Source organism: Poromitra crassiceps (assembly GCF_964638095.1).
Source record: "Poromitra crassiceps genome assembly, chromosome: 4".
NCBI classification, from domain to species: domain Eukaryota; kingdom Metazoa; phylum Chordata; class Actinopteri; order Beryciformes; family Melamphaidae; genus Poromitra; species Poromitra crassiceps.
In genome coordinates, this window is record NC_139626.1 from 21,110,841 (window position 1) to 21,128,620 (window position 17,780).

Sequence of the window (17,780 nt, forward strand, 5' to 3'; positions counted from 1 at the left end):
TGGAATAAAACCGACACCATACTACAGTAGTTCCCACTATACAACCAGCTGACCCAGCTAAAGCCAGCTTGGTATTTGAAGGCTTCTATCCTGTTGACTTGACTTTTGACCTCTGGAGGAGTGCAGGCAAAAAACAGGAAATTAAAGTTTCAATTTAGTCAAGTATTTTAAGAACTTGGAATTCTGAAGAGCGCTCGTAAGTATTTGCAACAACCTTATTTTTGCACTAGGGGGCAGTGCAGTATCTTCATTGAGAGCCTAAAAAGTAAACAGTTTGGTTTATTTATTTGGAGGGCGATGGAAAACATTGTTACACTTGTTATATTACAATGTAACAAAATAACATACCCACGTTGGCCCTCCGACAGGCTGGTAGACGGATATTTTCTCAACAACTCTAGGAGCGTGTCTGCGCGCTCTCGTATTTACTTATGTCCTGTCCTCACTATCCTTGCGCGTTCCCGTTGGCGACAGTGTGTCTTCTGCATGCGTTTTCGGACCAGCTGTCTAGCTGTGGCTCAACGCTAAACACGCTGACGGAGACATGGGCGCTGTGTGATATATACCGTATTCCTCATTCATGACAAATCTTACCGGGAATATTAACTTTGCAACAACGCTGCCGTCTGCTATCTTTTATCACGTGCGGCTGAGTGTCCTCTCCATAAACGACCATGCTCTTCCTATTGCCTTTGTTTGGAATGAGACTGGATTAAGATCTGCGGGAGTCCGCTTGGTAAAGAGAGGCTAATTTAGGTTGGAGCCTAACTTTGTTTTAGGGCAGGGATGTCTTCGGCACGGGTGGATTACATTGCGCCTTGGTGGACTTACTGGCTTCACAATTTCCCCCATATCAACCTGAGGTTTCAGCCCACTGACAACAGCTTCCAACCTGAAGAGGAGAACTACCAGCAGGTCAGTAGAGGACCAGGCGATGATTATCATAAACCCAGCAATTGAGCACAAAAATGGATTCGCGATCAAAAGCTCTTCCACGTGTGTTTACCTCCCTACCTGAAAGAAAACAATACAAATGAAATAAAATCACTAAAATATTCCTACATAACGGTCCCCCACTGATTACTCTAGTAGTGAGTTTAAATGACCTTATAGTCCTATTACGGCGTTTTCATGTTATCTCCAAATCATTATGTATTATGTTTATGTGCTTTCCAAAAGCTTACCCCCTTCAGATAGATTCTGCCTATTTTGCATCATTGATAACAAAAGTAACGTTAGCTCATTTACTGTCTCTGAATCTCATGCAGCACGTTAAAGCTGGACACCACATAAGTCTCGGGCACAACTTCAAACATTTACTTGCATTTAATTTGACCTATATCCAATTGTATAAGGAACAATGGGCCTGGGTTATTGGGCTGTTTTAGTGGCCAAAGAAAAAGCAGCTATTCTTCTCTTGGCACAATCCACATATGTCCTACTGTAGGCTGGTAGGCTACCATTCAAGCATATGGGCTATTGAAGTATTTTTCTTTTTTCTTTTCTTTTTTTCATCCATATATTATTAATAGAAACCCACCCTGTAAAAACTGCCTTCAATTTAGGTGTGACAACTTTTGCCTTTATTAAAACAGGGGGACTGTGTTGTGTGTGTGTTTTGAGAGTCTCCCCCTTCATGTGGGAAGGCTATGTTGCAGTACATGTCTTTCCCTCCTGGGAGTGAAGGCAGCTAGACTAGCTTCCACCTGACCACAGAGGAGGTGGCGGGACAGTTTATCACAGCTTCTCTGAGGTTGCACACGGGATGGGATCTGCTGTTGTAGCCTATATACCGCAAATGACCTGCCTGTGAACACACACACCACGTTCTATCAATGTTTTAGCATTTCACTGTTGAATTTTTCAACGTTTCAGTGTCAGGCGCACACACGCTACAGCATACTAAGAATACATAACATTTAAGTTCACTACTCCAGTGTCCTAGGCCAGCACAGTCGTTTCCAAAGTGAGGCCCGGGGACCCAGCAAAACGTGCGAGTATATTCACCACAATGACAAACATCACAGTGATAAATCTTCTAATCAGGTTTCACTTTCACTCTCCACCGTTATCTGCCTACCAACAGCTGGCCTGACATCCATCTCTGCTGTTCCTGCAGGGTATCTAACAATGAAAATAGTTTGGGCCCGAGTATAAAAAATAAAGCCCACCAATCGGACAGGGCATCTCCTCCCCTCACCTCTACTGAGTGTCCACAGAGCAGACAACCACACTGAGTGTCCACAGAGCAGACAACCACACTGAGTGTCCACAGAGCAGACAACCACACTGAGTGTCCACAGAGCAGACAACCACACTGAGTGTCCACAGAGCAGACAACCATACTGAGTGTCCACAGAGCAGACAACCACACTGAGTGTCCACAGAGCAGACAACCACACTGAGTAGATTGGATGTAACACGTGTTGAGACGAGGGAAGAGACAGAGGCAAAGAGAGCAAGAGAGATGGTGGTTTCAATTTTCTGTGACACATTGGAAGTAGAGTCTGGGGTGGAGAGGGGGTGGAGGGGGGATGATAAGCCCCATTCAGAGTGCAGCACTTCCTCCTGAGAGGACTGTCAACTGCAGGCAGTGGGAGCCCCTTCAACACAACCCTGTCTGCACCTCTGTCCTCTCTGCCTGCCTCCGCACACACACACACACACACACACACACACACACACATTCTTGCATCTTTCTTTCTCGCGGCCTCATCTCTGTCTAGGGCTGTGAATCTTCACTGGCCTCACGATTCGATCCGATTATGATTCATCCGTCTACGATTCGATTCGATTCCACGATGCATCTCGATACAGCTCAAAGTATCACATCCTCAATTTTATATATTATTACTGCACATGGTTACTTTTTCATCAATTTAATACAATCAGTCAGATAAATATCAACTCCCTTTTTTACTTAGAAAGTGCTTTAAAATCAGAATGTCAACATACATTTAAACATAAACGATTCAGCGGTTATCTGTCAACAATCCCGTCTACAATGCATCGCGACACCTTTGCGAAAACAATGCACAATGCATTGTTGTTTTAGGCCATTACATTTCCCATCACTTGTGGCCTGTCAGGCTTATTTCTAATCATCACCTCTGTTTTGACTGCATTCATAGCGGTGGTCATGTGTGTGCAACAGAGAATCTTGTGTTGTGGGAAGAAACAGGACAACAGAAGATGTATTGCCCAAGTTGTCATAATATGTAAATTATCCCCCTTTATTTAGAATGATGAATGAATTAACTGCTCCAATCAATATAATCGCTCCAGTGTGTTTGGATAAAAGTCTATTCTAGCTGGAAATAGCAGTGCTGTAAGTCAATAATGTCACTAGAAAGATTCAGACAGTCCTAATGGAATTTGCTAAATAGCTTGTGGCCCTAAAGATAAGCCCCATCTTGTATTATGAGATCTACAAAGACAGTGTCACACTGTGGTGTTCCATGACAACATAGCACAGCTATAAAGCTATTATAAATCTGACTGTTTATTGCTTGGATGATTCATTTCTTCTCTGCTGGGAGGATTAACTGCAATGCAATATTATCCAATTGAGATTTGTTCAGTGCTTAATGATAAAGAATTTAATTCAAGGTCAAATTAAACCCTTAATGGAGGCGTGTAGTGTGTTGAGTGTTGAGTCCACTCTGTTGTGGAGTAATTGCTTACATGGATCCCCATAGCCGGCCCGCTATTGTGGAGAGTATTGAGCAGCTCAGCCACGCCTCAGCTGGAGCCACATGCCTTGTCAGAGGATTTCTAATTGGCTAGTTGTCATGCCTTGTCAGAGGATTTGTAATTGGCTAGTTATAGCGCAGACAATGTTTGTGAATTCCTCCATTGGCCACTGCCCATAGAATGCTATGGAATGCAAGGGGTCGCGCTCTTTCACTGTGCTGCTTTGTCGGGCTCTGTGTGTGTGTGTGTGTGTGTGTGTGTGTGTGTGTGTGTGTGTGTGTGTGTGTGTGTGTGTGTGTGTGTGTGTGAGACTGTGTGTGAGACTGTGTGTGTGTGTGTGTGTGTGTGTGTGTGTGTGTGTGTGTGTGTGTGTGTGTGTGTGTGTGTGTGTGTGTGTGTGTGTGTGTGTGTGTGTGGTAGCAGGGATGGCTGCGTCCCAAGTGTGCGGGAAGCACAGTTTCTCACCCTCTGTTGGACACTGTTGTTGTCAGTAATGGAATGTCAGTGGGATAGATCACCTGAGCGGAGCGTCTCTCCTTTCTGTCTGGCAGCAAATGATGCGTTCTCTCTAACAGCTTATTTTACAGTCACCTTGGCTTTAAGGTCTCATTCAGAGCCACATTAGCCTGTGGAGCTGCCAACTCTTCTGTGAGTGGACGAGCAGTTTGTTCCCCTGTCGGGCCTACAGTTCACTGATAGGCTAGTTTGGGAATGCACACGGCGCTCCCGGGGCAGTAGTCTGGTAATCACTTGACCGATCACTCGCTCCTCCTCGGGCTCATATTGTCTGGCTGTGGGAATGACTCTGCTCTCATCTCCCTGTCCTGAGGCCAAGATGGAAGGAGGGCAAAAACACCAAACTAAAAGAGCGCACCCAAAAATAGGACGGGGCCTAGTTTTCCTTGTTTCTTTGTGTCGTGTGTGTGTGTGTGCTCGGGCGTGCATGGCAAATAGGGTGGATTTGAACGCAGCTATGTGTGTGTGTGTGTGTCAGTGTAGGAAATTGGAAAACAAATTTAGGGGCACATTTTGCCCCGACGGTCTAAAACCCTAACCCTTTACAACATTTTGGAGGCACTTAAAAAAGTAATTACTGCATGAAGTTGCTAAAGCTAAAGTTGTGTGGACAACAGCGCACTGTTTGTGTGAGTGTGTTTTCTTCGTCTTCTTCTGGCAACCAGTTAGCAGGTGTTGAGTGTGTGTTAGAGATGGAAATTGTGTGTGTGTGTGTGTGTGTGTGTGTGTGTGTGTGTGTGTGTGTGTGTGTGTGTGTGTGTGTAACCAATGACTGAGTCCCAAGTGGTAGCAAGTAGGTTGGTTAAACTCCCTCCCCAGTATAAAGGCCCGTTAAACACCTCCGCCAAGGGAGCTAGCTCTCTTGGTTTCTGCTGTAGAGCGGACGTCCTGCCCCTTCCGTCATTGTTTACAGTCCGACGACGTGCAGCTATTTATGATTATTATTATTAGCCGAAATGTCGTCTGGACCTAAAACACCTACAGTCGATCAGCTCCACTCCATTCTCGTGTCAATTGGATTGTAAACAATAACCACGGTGCACGGAAGCAGAAGTCTTGGCGTGGACATCCACTATAAAAAAAACCAAAATATCGTCAGTCTGTTCCAAAGTCTTATTAGTCGACAGACTGATAGACTCTGGGTGCCCAGATTGGTGTACATGTATTCCGCGTGCGTGCGTGTGAGTGTGTGTGTGTGTGTGCGTGGCGTGCTTGTGTCTGTCTGTGTGTGTCAATGTGTGTGTGCCAGACATCACTGTAGGTCAGCAGGTCCCGGTCCATCTGATTCATCCACTTCCTGTTTTCCCCCCCAATATTTTATTTTCCAATTTGTATCCACTTCCTGTTTTGTGACCCACACCTGTGTGCGCCAAGTGCTGTCTGATTGTATGATTGTTATTGTGTGGACTCACTGGACTGTACAATGTTCACCACTCTCACACACACACATCCAGCTGAGGCACTTTCCTGTGATCCAGCAAGGGTCACAGCACTGATTTTTGGGTCAATTTGTTGCATGGTGAATTTGTGGTAATTACAAATGTCATGTATGAATTAAGGTGATGTAGCCTAATTTAAGTATTCAGTTGACAAAACTCCAACAGAGTAGGTCCTCTATGATTTAGTTATATAATTTTGAACACGAGACAATAATTATATGTAATGTAGATGTAATGTAATAGATGTAATGTTAAAGGTCCCAATTCGTGCAGCTGTAACCTCTTAAAAACGTGTGTCTCTGGTCTATAAAACATGATTCTGGATTAATTTGTCGAAAATAAAGCAACCCCGTTTGTTGTGACGGAGTTCTCACTTCCTCATCTCGTCGCTTCCCAAGAATGGTCTGTTTCTATAATATATTCAGAACTAACAGTTCCCATTGGCCGCTGAGGGAGAGCCCGCCCCAGGCTCCCAGCGGCCAATCAGATTAGCGTCTGTGGACCAGCACGCTAGGTTGCGAGTTATCGCTAACTTAACGGTTACTACGCTAAAGAGGACATCTCAAAATGCCTAGACTTACCGAATGCACCTCCGCAGTTGCTGGATCACGTACAGTTGGCGTCGCTCCAGCTAGAAGTGTTAATTTTGTGGCTATAGACAAAATGGTGCAGGTAGCTTGTGTGAGAGAGACCCGCGCAGTATGCGTGAGGAAGCTCGTGACGTCCCAATCCCCCTCTGGGCAAACGAAGCGTTTGGGGGTGTGGCTTGAAGGAGACTGCAGGGGGAAGCTGGATAGGGACAAATCCAACTGTGGCAGTTCTGAGCTTGTGACCACTCATTACAGGGAGGGCTGACAGCAGTATATATGCATTTACAAGTAAAAACAGCTTTTGCACGGAATGGGACCTTTAAGGTAGCAAGTAGCAGGATAAAAAAAAAGTACCCATACGTGTTTGTGACATGAGTCAAGATAGATTCAATTAACCAATTATAGAAATCAACAACATGAAACTAGACCTTTGTGCTCAGTTCAGTTTGAATGTGCTACATCCTAATATAGTATCGCATATTTCAATCTGTTCATCTCTGAGCACCAGCATGTAATGCAATTGCCACCATCAGGAACCAATTACATCCAAACAAATGCAAGAAATAGGTTATTTATTTCCCAAATAAGTAGCTGAGGTGCTGCACAGGACGGTCCACGGTTCTGAGAAACGATAATGTACCATGTAGGGCATTCACGACTAGTGAATTTTGCTAGTCGACTAGTCGCCCCTAATGGTAGTCGACTAGTCGACTAGTCGGAGTTCCCCCGCCCCCGCAAATAACAATGCTCAACTCACGTCAAAAGGTCTCAAATACAACCAGGCAGCAGGGCTATTGAGATGCAGGCCTACAGTAACAATGGTGTAGGTGGGACCAACCTGGAGGTATGTGAAAAGCAGAGCCCTCGATTGGCTCTGAGAGGTTGTTTACAAATTAACCGCGATCTGATTGGACTAAACCCAGCACGGCGAGCACGCTTGTCTGAACTGAGATGCTGACTGCAACGCAACTCCAAATAGTTTAAATTCTGTTTAGTTAACATGGCATAAGAAAGAAAATAGATAGAAAATGATTGTTAAAACAAATCATTCTATGTTCAACAACAACCAAAGTTATGTCCACCTTCGGTCATTAAAAAGCCATCTCAAAAGCTCTGAATAGCGCATCATACGCTATGCACTAAAATAACGTTATGCCCAAATAGAGATCAACTTCAGATATCATTTGTGAAACTACTATAGTATAGTAATCTCGCCAATAAACATGAATGTCCACACAATTGCATAACGTTTACGAATGGTTTATTTTAAATAAACACTTCACAAAAACATTTTTGCGGAGGAATGAGCTGCCCATGATGACGATTATTGAGACATAACCAGTGCGTGAAACATACTGTAGAACTTGTGTAACTGTAACATCGCCATTCTCTATTATAATGGGTTTACACTTGGAAAATAAATAGTGGCTACTGGCTATAGTAAGACAAAATATAAACGCAAATTCAAAACTTACTCACCATAACGAAAAGTGCATGCTGGTAATTCCAGTATACTCCATAAAGTAAAGTGCAAATTCCAGTATTATACTCCATAAAGTAAAGTGCAAATTCCAGTATTATACTCCATAAAGTAAAGTGCAAACTGCAAAGTCAAATAGTATAGCTAGCCACTCACTACGTCACCAGGCAAATATCCAACGTTTTAGGCTATCTCCTCCGGCTCGCTCTCGCTGTCGCAAAAGTCATCCTCGTTTACAATCCTCGCTCTGCACTTCTGGTTAGCGTTCAGAAAAACAAGGGAATCAACATGAGCTGGGTGTAAGCTTGCTCTCTGCCGAGTGATCGTGTTCCCAGCCAGGGAAAACACTCTCTCGCTCGGGGTGCTGGTGGCTGGGATAGCCAGGTAGCATTTAGCCAGCTTGGCCAGACGGGGAAGCTGCTTCTCCTTGCGGGCCCACCACTCCAGAGGGTTGCAGGTCGTGGGGATGCGGGTCATCTGGAGATATTGCTGTACCTCCTCTGGGCAGGTGCTGGCACTCGCTACTTTTTTACTGGTATAGTGAGGCCCAAACAGTTCCTCATAATCAGCCTCGAGTCGTGTTTTCTTCTTCTCTGGCTCTCGCTCGTCTGTGTTGTTGTTGTTGTCATCCACCTCCTCCTCGTCGCTCTCTGTGTCTGTGGAGACGTCACCCTGTGCAGCTGCAACTTAAATCAGAAAGATACCGTTTCAGTTCAAGGTTTTAGTGAATGAAAGCCCCCACCATTCACTGAATCAATGAAATTACACCCCACCCCCACCACACATATTTACCTGGCTCGTCTGCATCTGCATCTCGCAGTAGCCTGATCAGGTGGCTTTTGACCTCCAATCTGGTAGTCTCCGCGAGGAATTGGAGGTCTTTAAACCTGGGGTCGAGCATGCAGGCCATGATAGGAACCGACCCTGCCAAGTCGTCTTTCTCCTCCAGCTTGAACCTGGTTTTCAGCTGTTGTCGGACAGCAATCTTGAAGTTGCGAGCTGCTGGTATATCAGACTCTTCGCTCAGCACACCATCTACCAGGTTGATGATAACAGGGTAAATGAATGAAAGCCCGACGTGAAATTCCCCGCACATAATTGTAGTTGCCTTTGCCAGTGGTCTGAGTACAGGGAGCAGCTGCTGGATCAGCTCCCATTTTGAGGCTCTCATTGCCAGGGCTTTTCTGGTGGCGGATTTGGTAACGCTATCGTCTTCGAGTACGGCTTGTACAGGGATACGCAGCTGGTGAAGTCGCTCCAGCATGGTAAACGTTGAATTCCAACGTGTGGAACAGTCGTTCTGGAGCCTCAACTCTGGCTTTTTTTTGCCGTCAGCAGTGGGCTGCAGCTGGGTTTGACGCTTCTTCAGTGCAGACGTTGCCACTGTTGACTTGCGGAAATGAGCCACCACTCGCCTCGCCGCTTCAATGGCCTTTGTCACTTCTGGTAAATCCAGCCCTGCCTTGATCGCCAACTGCAACGTATGTCCAGTGCAGCCAAGGTCGTGCACGAAATCTTCACACAAAGACATTGCCAGATTCATGCTGCTTGCATTGTCATGTACAACGCAGAAGACCTGCAGGCTCCACTCTCCAATTATATCAGTCAGCCTCTGGGCGATATTGACAGAGGTGTGCCTCTCTGGCATCAAGGTGGTCCGGAGGACTTTTGCTTTTATCTCCCATGTGTCGGTGAGATAATGCGCTGTCACGGTGATGTATGCATCCATCGTGGGTGAAGTCCAAAGGTCTGTGGTGAGTGAAACATCCTGGTCTTTGATCTCGTCTTGTATTTGTGCTCGGAGTGTATCGTACTGGCGAGTGATGCTGTTCCACAGTGTGGTGTGTGAAGGGATAACGTAGCCAGGTTCAAAAAAATGGACGATATCCTTAAAGCCGGCTCCAGACACTGCAGCAAGCGGTCGGCAATCCTTCACAATGAAGTTGGCTAAGAGCTCTGTTATTTTCCTTCTCTTCTGGGTGTTGATCGGGCGTCTGGAGAATTCTCCGATTGTGGTTTGTGTAGTGGTTTCACTCAGCTTGCGTTTGTCGCCAACACTGTTGCTGGTGCTTGCGGGACCACTAGCCGTAGCCTGCACCGGGTGTAGCTTTAGATGGTTGTGCATCGCGGTTGTACTGTTGTTGTACTTAAGAGTAACCTTGCATATTTTGCAGGTGACCGTTTTGTCTGTTCTGCTAAAGTATTTCCACACTGTACTAGTCTGTCGCCCATCAGAACGTCCAGGTTGTCCATCAGAAGAACGTCCAGGTGTTGCTTGTTGTGAATCCGCCATGTTGCTTGTGTTTCATGTTTCCGCTCTTCTTCTGCTCAGTGCTCTCCTATTTCTGCTGCTTTGGCAGTCAACACTCCCACGGCGCCCCCCAGTGGCATGTCTGCTGTATTGCTTGATTAACTTGCACTGAGAAACGGGTCTGCTGTATTGCTTGATTAACTTGCACTGAGAAACGGGGGAAACCCCAAAATGCCGACTAGTCGACTACTATGCACAGTGTCGACTAGTGGTTTTACTAGTCGACTAGTCGACTAGTCGACTAGTCTGTGAATGCCCTAGTACCATGTGGAAATGTCTCTCCTGCTGTACTGCACACACTTCTTAAACACTAAGCGCTTCCACTGTATCCTATGGATGTAGTAATAATTTACCTACCCTTTTTATTTTTATTATTTTTCTGATTACTTTGGCCAATTTCCCCTGCTGCCCCGGTCGCTGCCCCGCCCCCCTGCTGCGCCGGTCGCTGCCCCAACCCCTCTGCCCTTCTGGGCAGAGCCGTAATAAACTAATAATAATAATAATCCATAGGACTGATATAGCGCTTTTCTAAGTACTCAAAGACAAATACATGCTTCCTCCGATACATGTGCAGTTGCCAGCCGCTTCTTTTCACCTGACAGCGGGGAGCCTCACCGGCAGGACATAGCAGGTGGGAGGATTCACGCTATTCCCACCAGTTCCCTTCCGTCCCGAACAAACGCCCCGACCGACCAGAGGAGGCGCTAGTGCAGCGACCAGGACACATACCTTCATTCCGGCTTCCCACCCGCAGACACAGCCAATCGTGCCTGTATGGACGCCCGACCAAGCCGGAGGTAACACGGGGGCGCGAACCTGCGACGGTCGTGTTGGTAGACAGGGAATCTACCGCTACACTACCCGGACGCCCAATTTACCTCCCTTTTTTATTTGGGGTATAAAGTTCAGTCATTATATTACGGTGACACAAATCTTTGACCTACATTTATAGTTGTCAATAGTAATTACTGTCAAACTGCTATATGAGGATCATCTGAAAATCTAATTGAGTTTTGCTATTCTGGTTGTTTGCCTCATGGTGATCACCATCTGGAGCTTGTGGTTTACCCACCTTTTTAATTAACTAAAAAAACTCTCGTAACGGGACAAGCCCGTCTTTTATTGTCACACGAACACCACAACACATGCATGTGGCCACAACACACTCATGCTGACGGTGGCCGGTGAAAAGTGTCCTCTGCATTTAACCCATCCAGGCATGTCCTTTCCTCCGGGGGGCAGGCCAGGAGCAGTGGTCGCTTTCTCGTACAGCGCCCGGGGACCAACTTCGGATGTTGTCGTCACTGGTCGGATGACGATGACGATCTGATCTTCTGCATGTTTTTAGTGGGGGGGTTATATACGGAGGAACCCCCTGGGGGAGCACGGGGAGAACATGCAAACTCCACACAGAGAGAAAGGCCCTTACGACGAGATACCCCACCTGGGCAGTAGGCACTGAGGATATGGGGGGGAACACAACCACAGCGCCCACAGTGTCCCAGGCGAGAATCGAACTCAGGACCTTCTGACTGTGAGGCGACAGCTCTACCACTGATCCACCGTGCCCCCAGGCATCACTTCCTATGGTTAGATTGCATCACTTCCTATGGTTAGACTGACTACTTACTATTACGAAGGTAGTTAACAGCTTGCAGACATTGTTGTTTGTGCAGTTTTGGAAAATCAAAAATCAAAAACGTGGTCACGCCAAACTTAATAGAAAAAAAACCCTGTCAGTTTACAGTTGTCTTGCTTGTCACTAAGTGCTATAACACGACTTTAGACGTGTTATGAATCAGTGGGGTCTTTTGTAATATTCGGGTTAAAAACCGAAGCTCAGACCACGTCCGTGTCATTTATGTACTAGTTTGTTCACAGAATTCATTGTTTTGACTTGCTGTCTGCCCCCAGTTCCGGTTGCATGACGTCAGGGGGTCCCCAAGAATTTGATTATCAAACACGGACATCTGGGGGCCACACTAGGTAACATGTCTTCCCCACTTACATAACTACAGAGGAATAAGTAACATATGACTCCTCTATCCCTGCAGTGTCTAGTTGTCCTGGACCAAAAAAAAATCCCCTGTTCTCATCTCCCCAGCGATCCCTGGCATGTATCAATATTGAAAACACTCAAAGAGGGACTCAGACTCCTATTACTGCGGCCTGGAATGATATGCTCCAAATGAAAAGGGCACAGACATTCATTCAATTACTGTATGAAAGCAACCCTTAACACACTGGAGCCTTCTGCCTCAGTGGCTTTGCTTCTAGAGATTCCTTGGGAACAACTTTCCGCCCGGCTGCATCCGAACACTCTCCTCCTCCAGACCTTTCTTCTAGCTGTTGTCTTTCTTTCATCGCCTCTGTCTGTCTTCCTTTTTTTCCTGTTATTTGTCAGTATTTTCCCTCATCCCTCTATCTCCCTCCCTGTTTGTTCTTTTTATAGGTTGTTGGATTTTCCGATAGCTTTTGAAAATGTCATGTGGATAAAAGAGGAATTTCCCCCAAATGGAGAAAGATAACATCATAGATGTGATTGACGTCATTGTGATTGTACCTCACCAATGAGGTCCTAAATGCACTTATTCATGTTATCATCATCAGGCCCTCTTAGCCTCGGTTCACACACTATGCGCTTCACAGAAGCTGAGTGCCACGCTAAACCGGTCACGCCAGAAGCACTCAGCGCCTCGCTCGGCACTGCCCTCCCCCCGCTCACAACTTGCATTGACTTCATGCCTGGCTGGCAGCTTGGGTGCAGCGTGCTGCACGCTTGAAAGATAGAACAGAAGCTGAAACTATCGCTACGGCGTAGCTTCAGCGTGGCTTCGGCGTATGGTGTAAACGAGGGCTTACATTGGATCAGATTCAGAAGTTTACAATCTAAAGGATTTGATTGCATCTATGCATGAGCCTATCTCCAGGATGCAAGCGTGTATGCAAATGTTTGTGATCTTTATTTTATTTAATTTTTTTAATAGCTGATTATATAGTTGAAGCCATTGACTGTGTTTGTGTTTAGTTTGACGCATAGAAAATGGAGCAATATTCATGCCAAGGATTGAGAATCCATTGGTATGTGTTCAGTTATCACTCTGATTGCATTCCAATTTAATTGACTTTATATTACTTCCTCCTCAAGGAAATCAATCTTTCATGTGTCATTCTTGATTGTCTTGCTGCCAACCCCCCCCCCCCCCCGCTCTCTCTGCCTCCCCCTCTGTGTCTGTGTAAGTGTTTGTGCCATGGATGTATTAAAAGAACTGGATAGGGGACGAGCCACGCCCACCCATGCATTCGGACGGAGGCTGCTCACTGGCGCATGAAGCCATCATGGGGGGTTTTCTTCCTGGTTTTACTTCTGACCATGCGGCCCAAGGCGAAGTGCGCATGTGTGCCATGACGTATTCCATGACGTCTCCCACCCCTCCCACCCATGGATGTAGATGTAGATGAATAAAATACACCCGTATAAGGCTCTTAGTGGCTTCTGAAGAAAAATGCCAAATAAAAAATAATTTGATAATTAAAAGAGTAGTTTTATACTTTGAGTGACACCCGGAAAAAAATCCCCTGGGTTTAACAGCTGCCGGGGTCCCCATGCAAGTGGATGGGAATTTTCCTTTCTGGGCTGCATGGCGTCACGTGACTTGCAATACAGAGCTTCGCCACCATGTTCAAATGGCTTCACAGCCCAGCGCTATTCCTGGGGGCTTGGTTTGTGCCCCCCCCCCCCCCCCCCCTCTCTCTCTCTCTGCCTCCCCCTCTGTGTTTGTGTAACTTAATTCTTGGTACAGTGATTCACCTCAGCTTCTGTCATGATGTCTTTTTCCAATGTAGTCATCTGCTTATGCCTCATCTGTGTCCACGCACGCGCGCGCGCGCGCACACACACACACACACACACACACACACACACACACACACACACACACACACACACACACACACACACACACACACACACACACAGTTGTCCCTTCTGGCCCTCAGAAGGTCATTAACCCCCATCTGTCTCTGTAGTGCTTGAAGTCAGTGATTAGCGTCACCTGATTGGCTGGATGTCTATCACTAATGCTGATCTAACAACATTCAGACAGGATATGACAACAGTCACAGCACTGAATGCCTGTCTGTGTGCCGGAGATCTACTATTGTGTGCTGTGGTTTTCTTGGTGCTTTTTCACTTTTCGTATCTAATGTATATATGAGAGGATGTGTTACACCGATGCTGTGAACTGGGACGACAAGTGGACCAACCCCCTCCAGGGAAACAACAATGAAGGCCTGCTCTGCGCTGCGGTGGAGGGTGTGTGTGTGTTGTGGGATGGGGGATGGGTTTCTTTTGTTGTGGGGGTGTAGCACCACATTCACGACCCCTCTTTCCCCTCCGGGGACTAGCGTTTGGGCTTTAGGTTCAAGGAGGGGGTGAAGGATATGGGTAGATAATACACTTTGCTGCACAGTAGAGCTAGTCGAGAGGCGTTTGTGCTGGAGATGAAGTATCGGACTGGGCAATAATAGCAATAGGCCAAACATTTACGGCCAGTTGAAATAATATATAGATTATTTTTGCAGCAGCCATTTTGTGTCTAAAAGGCAGGGTAAACACAGGTGCAACCAAAACATTAATGAGGGTTTCCCATTCATTTTCATTTCAATTATTTATAAAGGGACAGATACATAACATGTAACATTTGCCAACGTCTGATGACATGTATCACAGCATTTCTAGCCAAGGCTAATTTGCAATGCCCGTCCCTAGATGTTATTAAAATCACCTGTTAAAAGCAAAGTACAGTAAAAGGCAGTAAAATACACAGTAAACATTAACAAGCATAATAAAATCATAAAATTGCTCAATCAGTCAATCAATCAATCATGGAACAACACAAACAATCATACACAAAGGATATAAACATCGTATACATAGGACGTAGGTCATAACCGCCCGTCCCACGAACACAGTCACTTATGGGGACATTGGTACTGATAGTTACTCTTCAGCAACTCTTTTAAAATGCTAGCAGTTACGATCCTATTGAATGTGTGTGGGCACTGGGCAGTGAGTTCCACAGTTGGACCCCCTGTACATACAGTGAGGGCTGTTTGTCCTAGGGAGGGTTTCCCCAACGGCTTCTGGTGGCTGTGCCCGAGGCCCCCAAGGGGTTCTACCATATCGCAGAGAACATGCGGTGCCTGTTCATGTCTACATTTATAGATGAGTTTCAACTTAGCAAAACCAATGAAGTCATCAAAACTTAAAATATTAAATTTGTCAATGATTTGACAGTGATGGAACTTATTTGGCTTCCTAATCCTGTAAAAAAAAAGAAAAAAAAAGCACAATTGTATAACATCCCAATAGGTCTCATTACAGTCAGACCAGCTGCAATTAACTCAAGTGCGATGGAATCATTGAGTGCAGATAGATGTTTGCTGCATAAAATGGTAAACAGTTCCTATTATCATTCTGAACGTATACGTTTGCTTTTACAACTCTGGCTCTGCTCGCCATCTGAATGTGTTTCTCAAATTCTAGGTGAGTATCTATAACATTTAACCTCAGATACCTGGTCTATTTAGGGGGTTCCCAGTGCTGGGGCTCTCGTAAATATTTTGGTTGCACCTGTGTTTACCCTGTCTTTTAGACACAAAATGGCTGCTGTGAAAAAGGCCCATTCTTTAGGGAATGAGTTTTCTCTCCACACACACCCACGCATACCACATCTCACAAAGCTCTGGAGACGTCCTGTTTGTCGTGGCAAAGTGTGGAGGGCAGCGGGGCAGAGGAGCGTAACCGATTTGAGGAAGCCTGTAGCAACACAGCAATCTTCTTTTCCCTTTTCTCCTCATCCATAACCCATGGCCCGCTCTGCTGGGGACCTAATGGTGTCCCAGCTGTGAGTGTGGGCGGGCCCAGTCGAGTGCACTCTCCCGGAAAGGCCCCTGGCCCCTGGGGCGCCCCCCCCCTGGTGTCAGGGAGGAACAGGCGAGGCAGGAACGCGGAGGAAGATTGAGAGCCGGACTGCTCCGCTTGGCCTTTGGAGAGTGGGCGTCGTCTCGTAGTGATGCTGCTGCAGCTCATGTGGCTCCCAGAGCACATCTCCAGGCATCTGGCAGGCTTCTCTCGCTTCTTCATCTCATGGTGACATACAGTGTACTGGATTTGCATTTCAATGCTATTTTCCCCTCTTGAATGAGGAAATACTTTCTGAACATGGCCCATTTGAGCCAAACAATTGTTGCATGCTTCTTAGAATAATCGGTATCTCTTTAAGGAGATGACACTAGATGACATGGGATGACAGTTGTAGTCAACACCAGCTGTATTTATAGCCAATGCCACCAACAGGCAGCTGCAGCCCACAAGCCAGTGACTTTTAAAGTGCCATTTCCGTCACCTTCCGTGTCTTGTGTTCTCATTGGCTACATCTTGACTAGCGCCGCCCGTTTGCAAGAACGCCACAGTTAAAGCCTTCCCAAGTTCCCAGTCTACACACTAGAGCAGGCTCCGTTCATACTAGCTCCTGCGAGACGCACGCTACATGGCGCGTCACGTACACTGGGCATGCGCGTGCCTCATAATGTGTAGTACTGGAGTCCACATCGAGAGGGCAGCAACTACGCCTATTGTCACGACCTGGCTCTTAAAGCCATGACAATAAATGGGAAATACACCGTTTAAATGTGCAAACAAACTGAATTTATTGAAGAATTATCAAAGTGTTAAGAAATAAACAACAAAACAAACAATGGGGATGTGTAAGTCAGTTAATCAGTAGTGTAAGTGAGTGGATGTATGAGAATGTAAATGGTTGAGGTGTTGTAAAGATGTAAACGCAACAAGAACCAAAACGGCCACGCCGAACAAAAGTCTAGGTCTGCTGTAAGCAGGGGAGAGCCTCCACTGAATGAGGAGCAGTCAGCTGAATAAGAAGCGTCTGGGGCACTGGCCAGGTGCTCCCATTGGCCTGAGTGCTCCTCCTGCTCCTCCTGCACAGGCCCAGACAGCACATAGAGGGCCGTCACAGACGTCGTGCCCCCATAATGCTCTGAATCACAAATAACAAGGTCAGAATTTGGTTATCCATGTTGAAATGGTGTAACGTTAGTCAAAATGGCACTTATTTTCTCAACTCGCACCAAAAGTGTGTCAGTCACCACCAGTGCGACACACTTTCTTCTTCTCTCGTTTATAGGCGGTTCGCTGACAGCTTCAAGGTGCTTACCGCCACCTTGCTGTACAAGTAGGTTAGTTGCATCGTTTCACAATTCCACGTCTACAGTAACATTCCAACCTGGATTTTGATGATGAAGACGAGCTCGGCCGCCGGAGACCGGAGTCTTTGTGTTTTAACACTCAAAACAATATAGGTAGTGTGGACAATAGATGCAAACGAAGTGCAGATCCCTAAAAAACGGCCTAATGTAGACATGGCCTTTAACTGGCCTGACACCTGTTTAAAACCTATTACGTGGAGAATATGTCACTGTCCATTCAGCCGCGTGTGCGCGCACATACACACACACACACACACACACACACACACACATACACAGCACCAAGGGACCCTCTCCACTAGAGCTGGGTATTGGTTCAAATGTCAAGAATCGATTCGATTCCGATTCACAAGGTTGCGAATCGATTAATTTCGATTCGATTCGATTCGATTCGATTCGATTCCGATTCGATCAATTTTCAATATTGATTTGGTTAGTGATACCAAAACGTGGTTTTTGAG

The 17,780-nt window shown here is 46.1% G+C and overlaps 1 protein-coding gene across 1 annotated transcript in view; it reads left to right on the forward strand.

The window, feature by feature from the left end:
* Positions 1-786: 786 nt before the first annotated feature.
* Positions 787-17,780, forward strand: part of ttyh2 (tweety family member 2) — a gene marked incomplete at both ends in the record, with an annotated part of 84,600 nt that continues 67,606 nt past the window's right edge. The window contains one exon of the mRNA XM_083634518.1: positions 787-915. Coding sequence (XP_083490644.1) covers positions 787-915 — 129 coding nt within the window. The remainder of the gene's footprint in view (positions 916-17,780) is intronic.